A 12,694-nucleotide genomic window follows, 5' to 3' on the forward strand; every position below is an offset into this window, starting at 1 on the left:
CGTCTGGCTTGATAAGCGATAGCAAGCTGCTTGCTAACGGAATACACCAAGCAAACTGCTTGCTAAATGGGACATTTGTGAAGAAGGTCATATAGATGACCATCATCAGACATTTAAAATAATGCCTTTGATGTGGAACCTTACAAATAATAAATGCCAAGCAATCCTGTGTTGTAACAAAAATGGGAAAACCAAATAAAACACACAACACATCTTGCCCACTCCGTTCGGTCCTTCTCGATCTTGCCCACACTGAGGAGAGAAGAACGAGACGACCTGCTTGTCCCTGTCCTCGGTACCAAAACATCGCACACCGAGGATGCTCATCTTCTCGATCTTTGACATGATATTGCCTTGAGTGCTTAACTTCACGCACAGAGACAGTCAAATGCCAAATTCGACACTGGAAGCCATTGTGGTGCCTTGAGTAGTTGGTTGTATGTTTGATATTTATTGCTTAACAATATGCATTACAATATTATATTACCTGCTTTATTTTATAGCGCTGCATTTAATACGGGTATATATTTTGAGAGAAACTAAACACGCTAAACACGCAGCCAATATACAGGTTCAAGATGAGATGTACCTGCTGCGCCGTGCAGCAGTTGTCGCAATAAATAATTGCCATTATCGTAATCGCAATAGTAACTGGAAAGAACGATAATTAATCGTTCTTTCCAGTTACTATTGCGATTACGATCATCCCATCCCACTTTTAAAAAGCTGTTCACCACCAAGTGATACATTAAATCTTCACCCCACCCAAAACCTTGATCTTTTCTACCCCCGTTAAAACACCCCAAATCTGCCTCTTTCAATCCCCAACTTCTTTCCTGAAATTCCGAGAAGTATTCATTTGCTTTATGCCGTGTACCTCTCCCTCCTCCCCCTGCCCTCCCCCTTCCACAGATCTACCGACGTCCCTGTTCTCTTCTGTTGTTGTGCTTGTGTGCTTCCCTCTCCCCCCCCCCCCCCCCCCCCCCTCTTGTATCCCGCTCCCTTCATTGCATGTTTTATGTGTCTGTGCATTGCATGTTTTCATGTTCAATGTGTTAGCTCTTACATGAGCCTCGATTCTGTACACAAAAAGAAATTATTTTTAAAATAATAATAATAATAATAATAACTAGCCGAAACCCGTGGAACATCCACGGAAGGGAGGATGTGGTGTATGGATAGAGTGTACCATTATGGATGGCATAGGGGATTTGCTTGTCTGAGTAAGAGTTAGGAAGAAAGATGAGAATGAAGAGTGCGTACATGAACAACGATCGCCGACACCGGCACAAATGCATGCTCTGGATTGTCCACTGAGTGGACAGCTTGCTGTCGCCTTCGACTGTCCAATCAGCGGATGGCTTGCTTCGCCTTCGCCCAGCAGACGCCAATACGATGGCGTCGTAAGATGGCGTCGTATCGGCAGTTAATCGGATGCTTTTGGGCCCCAACGTCGGCTAATTCAGATTTTTCGAGTATGTCTGTACGTGATAAACAAAGAGCGCGGTTCGTAGATCGTAAATCCATTAGTGCCGTGGGCATCGGGTCACTGGGTACGGCGTAAAAGGGATAACAAAGTCGAGTCCTTACGCTATTATTATATAGATAGTCTTACTATAATTCACCAAATGTCCGCTATTATTATATAGATAGTCTTACTATAATTCACCAAATGTCCGTCTGTCTGTTCGAAGGTACCATAAAAACTGCTGAACCGATCGCAAAGATATTTTGGGTGGGTAATCCTGGGACCCCTGGGAGTAAAATAGGCTATTTAGTTTTCCCAATTTCAGCTTTGGTCTCCAGCATTCTCAGGTTTGCACTCCCACATAACATTCACGTTCGCATAACGTTCATTGTGATGATGTTCTCATTGTGACGATCTCACGATAATTCACCAAATGTCCGTCTGTCTGTCTGTTCGAAGGTACCGTAAAAACTGCTGAACTGATCGCAAAGATATTTTGGGTGGGTAATCCTGGGATCTCCAGGAGTAAAATAGGCTATTTAGTTTTCCCAATTTCAGCTTTGGTCTCCAGCATTCTCAGGTTTGGACTCCTGCATAACATTTGCGTTTGCATAACGTTAATTGTGACGATGTTCTCATTGTGACGATGTCTGTGTTCACGGTAGTGTGTGACGTGACGATGTGAACGTAATTTCGTAATGTTTTTTGTTTCGTAATCCTTTAATGAATGTTTAATGTTTAATGAACGTTTAACGCCCTTCGATGTCCGGGGCCGCACGCGCGCTACACTGGACGGGCCAGCGTGTACCTTGCCCTTCGCCGTCAGGCTCGGGTAAACCGCTGAGCCCCATCCGTGATGGAGACTGGGGCTTGAGACAGTGTCCCACAAACGAGGAATTCCCAGTAAGCGTGAGTCATCAGCTCACGTTGATTAAGTCCCTGCCCTTTGTACACACCGCCGGTCGCTACTACCAATCGGACGGTTTGATGAGATCCTCGGATCAGCCCCTGCACGGGCCGTTCTCGGCTCGAGCCGGTGCACCGAAAAGATGAGCGAACTTGACTGTCTAGAGGAAGTAAAAGTCGTAACAAGGTTTCCGTCGGTGAACCTGCGGAAGGATCATTATCGGGACAACATGAGAGCGAGCGAGACGTATGTGGTACGTGATCGTCCATGTACTGTTTAGCCATGTACTGTTTAGATTTTGATGATTTACGTGTGATATGATTCAACGGATGATTATATGAATCGTTTAAAATAAAAAGCCTTCAATTTCTGATATTTTACCTTTTCCTTCGGGCTTCCCAATTGAAGCCCCGCCCGTAGGGCGGGTACTGTTGCTAGTAATAATAAATCGCCCAGGCCTAATATATATGCTTTTTAATGATACCAATAAGAATCTTCCTATTTAAAGGGATACATGACATTGCCAATATCCGAAATTAATTTAGATCACACAACCGGCAGCATTTCTGCATGTTAAACAACAAATATGACAAAAATAAAACAAACATGAAACCATTGAGAGGAACATTAAATGTGATTTGGTAACGCAGCTATCATACTAAAATACGCCATTTGTGTCTGTCTGTCTGATGAATTTTTGACGCCAATACATTCTGTCTTGACTTATCCAATCTCAACCAACCTTGACAAGATGACGAAGGGTTACACAATGAAGGTTGTAGCGCATTCATTTGCCCCCCTCCCCAAGGGTATTTTCTCCCACCGAGCAAGTTTGCCCGCCATTGCAGTCAATGGGGTTGCACATTGAGGTGTATATAAATGTTAAATTAGCTTTATCGTGGCGTATTTCGAAAGAAGATTTATCGTGGCGTTTTTCCAAAGACGCTTTTAATAACAAAATTAATGATAATCGCATATTGTTAATGTTATTACAAAACAATATTAAAACTAATAATGTCCCACTTCCCCAAGGCGTTTTTCCTGCAGTGATAACATGATAAATAGCTTCTTTTTTTTTTCTTTTTTTTTGTATACAGAATCGAGGCTCGTGAAAGAGCTAACATTTATCACACAAACAAATCAAATAGACAAACAAACAAAGCATATAAAAAGGGGAGCGGTAGACAAGATGGGGAGAGAAGGGGAAGCACATAAACACAATATTTGAGAGCAGGGACATCGGGAAGTGTGGGAGGGAGGGGCTTGGGGGAAGGCGGCGTGGGAAGGGGGGGGGAGGTGGGATAAGTATAAACACAAGGACACCAAGGACTTCCAGGAAAGAAGTTGGTATTTCAAAAAAGTGGATTTGGGGTGAAATTAGCGGGGGTAGAAAAGATCAAGGTTTTGGATGGGGGAAGATAAGAGATGGTGGTGAACAGCTGTTTTAAAGACCTGGAGGGAGGAGTGGGATTGAAGAGAGTGAGGGAGTTTGTTCCAGAGGCAGGAGAAAAGAGGAATGAAGGAGTGAAGGTGAGCAGAGAGTCTTGATTTTGGCAGTTTAACCATAAGAGGGTTGCAGGCAGATCTTCTGCGACCTGTAGGAATATTTGGGGGACAGAGCTGGAGGAGCAAGGAGTCGGTAGAAGAGGAGTCGGTACAAGACAGAAAGACCACCAACCTACCTGCGGTAAGTGAAAGGCCCTCGGAGGTAGCTTCATCGCGGGAGATTCCAATGATTCTGAACGCTTTGGTTTCAACAGCGTGAAGACGAGCTAGGTGTGAGGCAGGAGCACCAGCCCAGAGGGGGGAACAGTATTCCATTGAGCTGCGGATGAAAGCCTTATATGTGGTGAGGAGCTCAGGAGTGCCAAGGAAGGACTTCTCACGACGGATGATGCCCAGTCAGCGACTGGCCTTGGAGGCCAGCTTGAAATTGTGGTTTTCCCTGGAAAGATCAATCATGGCAGATAGTGAGACCCAAAAACTTGAGTGACAGAACTTCTTGGAGAGGTTTATTCAGAAAGTGGATGGGAGGGTTGTCCAGTCGGTCTTTTCGGAGAGACATCGTAAGAGTGTGAGATTTGTCAGGATTGAAAGACATGTTCCACTTGTTTGCCCAGACTGTGATTTTGTCCAGGTCTACAGAGAGTGAGGAGGCTGCAGGCTGCCGATCTGAGGGATGAGGAATGGAGCGGCAGAGAGTGGAGTCATCAGCAAAGAGATAGAGAGGATTTTCAAGAGAGTCGGAGAGATCATTGATGAAGACCAGAAAAAGCACAGGGCACAGAACACTGCCTTGTGGAACTCCAGCCTGAACAGGAAGAGGAGATTAGAGAAACCCATTCAGGGCCACACGTTGACTACGACTGGAGAGGAAGTCCGCCAGCCATGCGTGGAGATTTCCATGGATACCAAAGGAGGAGGGTTTGGTGAGCAGAGCGGGGTGCCAGACGGTATCGAAGGCACGTGATATGTCAAGGGAGACAGCTCTAATTTCCTGTTTGGCATTGAGGACCTCCATCCATTGTTGAGACAGCAGAAGCATCATGTCCAGAGTAGAGTGACCTGGTCTGAAACCAAATTGATGATCAGAGATCAAGCCATTGGAGAAGAGGAAAGATTTCATATCCGAAGCAATGATGGATTCCATGACTTTGCTGATAATTGGGAGAAGGCTGATTGGTCTGTAGTTGCTAGGATCTGTTTTTGCACCTTTTTTGTGTAAAGCGGTGATATTGGCTGATTTCCAAGCAGATGGCGGATGACCTTGAGCAAAAGAGAGGGTGAAGAGAACAGAGAGAGGGAGTGAAAGAGCGGAAGAACAGTATTTTAGGACCCGTGGGCTGATGCCGTCGGGTCCAGTTGCAGAATCAGAGTCGAGGGTTGACAGAAACTTTTCCACCTTGTCAGGAGGAAAGGACACAGAGTCCAGGAGCAGCTGGGTACGGTGGGTACAGAGAGGGATGGGTTTGGGACACAAGATTTAGAGGCAAACACAAAGTTGAGGCATTCAGCTTTTTCATGTGTGGAGTCAGCTGTGTAGCCATTTGAGGTAAGGGTGGGATGGAGGGGGAACAAACACCAGAAACAGATTTGACCAGACGCCAACAGGATTTGGAAGAGGGAGACAGATAAGAGAGTTCGGTCTTGAGAACGGAGAGATATTGTTTCCTGGCTCTCCTGAGGCTGGAGACACACTTGTTTCGGGCTTTGTGAAAGGAAATGAGATTTCCTTCCGTTGGATTAACTTTCCAGGAGACGAAGGCATGTTGTTTCTGGGCAATAGCCTCATCATAAGATTCCGTGTACCATGGACGGGAGGAAGGGTATGACAAATGAAGACGAGATGGGATAAATCTGTGCATGAGAGAGAGCAATTTACTTTGGAAGAATTCCCATGATGAGTTGATGTCAGAGGCAGTAGAGATGGGAGACCAGTCCAGATGATTGATGGCTGCTTGAAGACCGTGCCAGTTGGCCTGAGTGAAATGCCAGACTCGTCGACGCTGAGGAGGCTCCCTGAGAATGGTTTGAGAGATGTCCACTTTAACAAGCACATGATCAGATGAGCCGATTGGAGCAGAAGAAGAGCAGCAGACATTTTCAGGGAAGTTAGTCATAACCAAGTCCAGAAGAGAAGATGCTCCGTTGACTGAGATCCGGGTCGGGAAATTTACAGATTGTGCCAGTCCCAGTGAGTCGCAGAAGTCCTTTGCTGAGGAGCCATGGTACCCACACCCAGCCAACTGGCATGGTCACAATTGAAATCACCACATATGAGGAAGAGAGAGTTTGGATGAGTAGATAGAAGTTGGTCCATATTATCAGACCGAGATGTAGATGGAGTCATCACTGTTTGGTGGACGGTACAACACACATATGAACAAGAGGTGGGAGCGAAGGGGAGCCGTAGCCAGAGGTATTCCTGGGGGTGAGGTGGAGAGAGGGCAGTGCAGGGCGAGTGAGAAAGAGAGTTTTTGATAAAGATAGCAACCCCACCTCCAGGACGAGGCTCAAGTCTATCATACCGGAGGAGGGAGTAAACCGGGAGAGATACTAAGGAATCAGAGACATCATGAAGGAGGAAAGTTTCTTTTAAGCAGATCACGTCTGGTTTGTCAGAAGCAACCTGTATGGAGAGATCAGTTAAGTTTGAACGAAGGCCCCAGATGTTTGCGGTCCATACCGTTAATGAAGAGGAAGGGGGAGCATCGGATACAGAACAGGGGGGGGAGGGGTAGGTTAAGATGTGGAAGAGGAGGAAGAGGTAGGGAGAGCTGTTGAAGGTGTGTCAGAGATTTCAGAATAGCTCGAAGAAAGGGAAGGATGGGGCGGACAAAAGGTTTGATGGTGATTGGGTGAGGCACAGTGAGGTGTTATTTGAGGAGGGGGAAGAGCGAGGCAGAAGGTTGGGGGAGATGGAGGTGAGAGTTGGAAGGGGGAAGAAGCAGGGAGGACGCTTTGAGGAGGAGGGGTGAGAGGGGGGAAATGGAGAAGAAATGAGGGTGGGGAGATTTGAACGGGAGGAGCGAGGAGGGAGTTTATGAGGGGAGGGGTTAGGGGGGAGTTTCGGAGGGAAGGGACAAGGGGAGGGATTTGAAAGGGATGCGAGATGGGGGAGATTTGGAGGGGAGGGGTGAGGGGGGAGTCTAGGAGGGGAGGGGCGAGGGGGAGTCTAGGAGGGGAAGGGTGTGGGGGGAGTTTAGGAGGGAAGGGGCAAGGGGGGAGATTTGAAAGGGATGGGTGATGGGGAAGATTTGGAGGGGAGGGGTGATGGGGAAGATTTGGAGGGGAGGGGTGAGATTGGATTTTGGAAAGTGTACGATAAATGGGAAACGAACATTTAATGCAAAATGAGTTTCTTGTGACCTTCGAGTCAAAAATACGTTTGAGGACGCTCGAGGGGGGTGGAGTGCAGGAGAGTTTAGGGAATGTATGAAAGAGGCACTGTATGAATGAATGAATGAATGAATACATTTGGTGAGCAAGTCGAAAGCAACCTTTTAAAGAAGAAGAAGAAAAAGGTGTTTAATACACGACAGAATACAGTACTTCAAGGGAAAGTTTAAACATTTTAAAGTTTGACAGTGAAAACTATGGGAAAATGGGGGTGAAACACGTGGTCGAAGAACGAACGAACGAATAAGAACAACGAATAAACGAATAAGAACAACGAATAAGAACAGAGAAGGAAATGTTTTTTTTGTTTGTTTGTTTTTTTATTGAGACTTTAAACAAGGACATATGTGGTGAAAAGACTGGGAAAAACAGAGAACGAAAGTAGTTGGAGCACAATAGATGGACCGCTGAGAGAAAAACAAAGCCTCAAGGTAGGACACGGTACAAGGCCTCAAAAGACACGACACGAATTAACTGACGATATTTTATACAGGTATGAAAGATTAACACCGAGAATCTTCCTCGGGACACTATACGTACACACACCATAAAATAAATAGTTTTGACGAAAATACAAATGGGAACAATTACTTAACTTCGATAGCGTGGAGAGCGTGGCCAGCTTCGAAAAAACGGAACCTCGCCGGCAAGACCGGAAGCGGAAGTCGTAAGCTTATAGTTATAATGGCGTTTCTGTGGGAGCAACGGCTTCTACAGGAAGTAAAAATATTATCAACCACAAACCCGTATGCTTAGCTTTTTAAACAGTTGCTAATGCTCTTTATAACACTAAATGAAGAAATTTGGAGGAATCCCAACATCCGTAAAGGAAGATTTACTTACAGAACTGAGCGAAGATCTACTGTACTCTATATAACCCACAAATGTTGGGTTAATAACATGGCCCTTTCTGCCGCTACCGTGGCATTTTTCATAGCGAACTTTTGAAACTCACTCCTGCTGTTTCATACGAAACAGAAAGGGAGAAGCTCAGGTTGTGCTCCTTTACCAAGAAGCCAGCTAGCGCTTGCCAAGCCAGCCGTTCCTTAACGGTTTTGAATGGAGTGCTTGCTCAAATGCTTAAAACACTTGGCGATCTCTCCACAAGAAACTTGGTAAATGAACACACACCCAATGTTCTTGAGACCCATCCGTAGATCGACTGTAATCTATATACCCCAAAGAGGAATGACCCTTCCCTGGCCCTCCACGTCTGCGGGTGTGCTCGTTATTTAAAGCAGCTATTTATTTATTTTTATTTTTTAATTTTTTTTTAATCTGGGTTTCTCGTATTTGTATACCTAGTAAAATTATTTGTAATTTATTGACCTATTTATTGAATGCTTGTGGGTGATTTTGAAATGTTATATATAGGTATATATTTACTTTTTCATTCATTGCAAATCTATTTTTTTCATTTTAATGTAAACACATATTATTATTATTATTATTATTATTATTATTATTATTATTTAGCACAGGAGAGCAAGTGACTTTGCAATGACACAAGTTCAACCCCTGTGTTATATAATAATTTGTCTAACAAATTTTGATGCAAATATTTCAAATGTGATTTACTATACATGTGCAAACTCCTCCATTTGCCTTAGATGAATGTGTGCAAATGAATGTACTTATTGTATGTCGGGACGGTCTGTTGATGCATGCAGACTGCCAAAAATGTTTTTTAATTTCATTAAAAAAATTAATTACAATTTATTTATTAAACAAAAAAAAAAAAAAAAAGGGCAGTGCAAACACACATTCCTATTTTACCCAACTAGTAAACTGCAAAAGGCACAATATTAATGAGACCTTCAAATGTTTCTCTACTTCCACCTGCTGGAAAAGCATTGTATGAATAACACATGGCGATGAAGCTAACTCCAAAGGCCTTTCACTCATTCACCGCAGGCAGGTTGGTGGTCTTTCTGTCTTCCACCTACTCCTCTCCGGCCTTGCTCCCCCAGCTCTCTCTGTGCTCTGTCCCCCAAATATTCCTACAGGTCGCACAAGATATGCCAGCAACCCTCTTATGGTTAAACTGCCAAAATCTAGGCTCTCTGCTCACCTTCACTCTTTCATTCCTCTTTTCTCCCGCCTCCAAAATAAACTCCCCCACTCTCTTCAATCCCACTCCTCCCTCCAGGTCTTTGAAACAGCTGTTCACCACCATCTCTTATCTTCCCCCATCCAAAACCTTGATCTTTTCTACCCCTGTTAATTCACCCCCAGATACACTTTTTTGAAATTCCAACTTCTTTCCTGGAAGTCCTTGCAGTGTCCACATGTTTCATACCTCTCCCACCTCCCCCCCAAGCCCTCTCCCTCCCACAGTTCTCTTGATGTCCTTGCTCTCAAATGTTGTGTTTGTGTCCTTCCCCCTCTCTCCCCATCTTGTCTACCGCTCCCCTTATTTTGTGTTTTATGTGTCGGTTTGACTTTTTGTGTGATTAATGTTAGCTCTTTCATGAGCCTCGATCTTGTATACAAAAAAATATATTAAAAAAAAAAATAAATACAGTAGTATACAACAACAAAAAATAAACAAAAGTACTTTTCAGTGACCTAAGCAGGTCTGTCCATCTGTCTGACAGATTTTGCTGCCATTGCTGTAGAAAGTCGTAAATTTGACTTGGAAAAGTTTTCAGTGGTCAAAACCGGAAACATCCATATTAGAACTTAAATGTCCAAATGGCATAACAACGAGCAAAGTGTAAAATAAGGTCTGATAAAAGCAAGCCATCAGTTGAAAGGATGTTCATTTATTTTGAACTTGTACCCACCACTTAACTAATTTCCCCACTATCATCGAGACAATTGTCGTCTTTTTCAATTATCCAAAACATCTCCCAAATTTTTTTTAAAGTCCCAGGAAAAAGGCCTTTTTTCTCTCAAAATAGAAATATACTCTAAAGTAAGCAGAGTCACTTACTGTATGTATTACCAGAAGGACATCATCCTTTTAGGCATTTTTGAATATGACTACAAAGAATGCTGCAAGATGGCAATGCTCTCACACGAACATGGGAGGCATTGCTGAGCGAAGAAAGTGCTCAGGGTCCGTCATTTCTTTTAACCACGATAGTGTTTGCAGCCATGTCGTACGCTGCACGCTTGTGATGGTTGAAGAAAATGGTGGTAAGTGCCGGAAGGAACGCCGCGATGGAGACGTTTTTGATCAATGCTCTTGTTGCAGATCTAGGAGGTGATCACAAAGTCGTTAGTCAATGGAAGCTTTGCACATCTGATTAATGTGAAATTCACATTTAAATGAGTGGTATGTCTTTGAATTAAAACAATGCTTCGTCTTGAGTTTTGAGAAATAAACAAAAGAGCCTTCCAGTCCAACCTTGAGAGACGGTCGAAAGCGGTTTATTTGAGATGAATAACATTGTTACAAATTGAATCAAAGCACCAAATATATTGAAACAATTTGTTGGTCAATTGATTGCCTTCCACAAGTGATAAAATGTGCGTTCCACAAATTGCCTTCCACAAAAAAGTGCAAATGAACATGGAACTGTGTTTATATATGCGTGTGGTGATTGGGGAAGGTAGAAGGAAAAAGGATCAAATAGCTGAATTGAAATCAAAGAAAAATTAGTCTGAAAATAAATTTTGAAATGTTAGATGTCAACCCAGCATTATGTTTGATCTCAATTAAAGGTCACGTAAAAAACTTAATGGTCCCTTGAGAGAGAGAAAAGACAGATAAGTAGAATTATGGTCTGCAAAATTATTTACAAAGGGGATATGACATTTGACCTGTTCAATCTAAAATTGAATCAGTTCATCTTTGTATTTTTATTTTTTTTGGTATACAGAATCGAGGCTCGTGAAAGAGCTAACATGATGTTACAAATATATTGAAACATGAAACAAATTACAGTCCATGCGGGTGTCAAGTATGGTTGAAATCTCTTGAGTGGTTCATAAGTTATTGCAGGAAGACATTTTCAGTCAAAGGGCACTTTAATAAAGGCCTTTGACCTTTTGAACCCAAAATTTAATTAGTTAATCTTCAAATTACTGTCCACAGTTATGCAAAGTTTGGTCAAAATCTCTTCAGTGGTACACAAGTTATCGCAATCATGAAAATCTGCTACTTTCACCTAAGGGTCACCTGACTTTCTTTTCTTTTTATTTATTTATTTTTCATACTTGAGCTTCTTGACATCCATTAAATCTTTTTAAACCCCTTCAGTCTATATACTTTATTTACACTTGTCATGGTTATCTCTTTGATAAGACATTCTTGGTATTTACCACATTCGTTATGTTTTCCATTTGAATACCAAGGCTGTGATTTTCTCCACTCTTTGGTTTGGTTACTGCTTGATTTTATCATTTATATATCAGTAAAAAAATGTGTCGGTAGTCCGTTAAAATCCCCCCAGCCCAAATGTTTTTAGGTATTTATCATCTTTGTCTTTTGTAATTCCTGTGAATAACACGAACTTAAAATCTCGTCTCCATTCATATCATACAATTAATACGTCTAAGGAAGTGTGTCCATGACATCAACAATTAAAAAAAGTTAATTCCTCCATCATTTTGTGAAACCTTTGGCAAAATGAGATTTCTACCTGTAAATTCAGACAATATCACCAACTGCGAACTCAGCTTTCTCAAATTAATCCCCTTTTCGTATTCTAATTTTATAAATATTTCCGGTGGGTTTGTTTTTGTTGAGGAATGAACTGTATTATTATAATCATCGAAAGTGTTTGGAATTAAAGATAACCATTTCTGATGTCCGAGTTCTGCAATTTTTTAAAATATATTCTCTCTTTGAAAGTGTGATTAAAACGCTCTATGATGACAGCTTTTCCTTCGTTAAAAGTGCTGTATAATATAATATCATTATTCTTAAGAAAATCCTTAAATGCTCGGTTATAGAACTCAGTTCCCTCATCCGTCCATCATTTATTCGGTTTCCTTTTGCTTTTATTAAATATCTGTTGGAAGGCTTACACGAGAGTAATACCTTTTCTATTTTTCAAAGGAACAACCCACGGAAACCTTGTCCTGAAATCGATAATGGTTAAAGCATACTTGTATCCCTTATCAATTAATTTCAATTAAGTCAGCAGACCATATGTAATCAACCTATTTGGAATAAACCTTCATTCTTTTAAACTTTGTAATTAATGGTTCATGTAATTCATCAGCTAAAAGATTAGGTCAATGATTTTCAATCTTAATGACACCATCAGAGCTTAATAGTTTTTTTGATTACCAAGCCCAAGTCTCAGTTTAGCGCTTATCATTTTCATCACGGTAATTCATCAATGTGTGCTGCATCCCTTGGATTGACGTTAAAATGGGTATCCCGTTTACTAGCATTAGTGGATGTCAAAGAACCTACGATGTCTTTTGTGAAGAGTAGACAAGTTACCGCCAGCACCCTGGCAAAA

The 12,694-nt window shown here is 42.3% G+C and overlaps 1 protein-coding gene across 1 annotated transcript in view; it reads right to left on the reverse strand.

Annotated features, from left to right (window-relative positions):
* Positions 1–10,023: 10,023 nt before the first annotated feature.
* Positions 10,024–12,694, reverse strand: part of LOC137421783 (protein FAM8A1) — a 28,554-nt gene continuing 25,883 nt past the window's right edge. The window contains exon 5 of the mRNA XM_068108179.2: positions 10,024–10,475. Coding sequence (XP_067964280.2) covers positions 10,331–10,475 — 145 coding nt within the window. The 3' untranslated portion in view covers positions 10,024–10,330. The remainder of the gene's footprint in view (positions 10,476–12,694) is intronic.

Source organism: Myxine glutinosa, chromosome 2, assembly GCF_964187855.1.
Source record: "Myxine glutinosa chromosome 2, kmMyxGlut1.1, whole genome shotgun sequence".
NCBI classification, from domain to species: Eukaryota; Metazoa; Chordata; class Myxini; order Myxiniformes; family Myxinidae; genus Myxine; species Myxine glutinosa.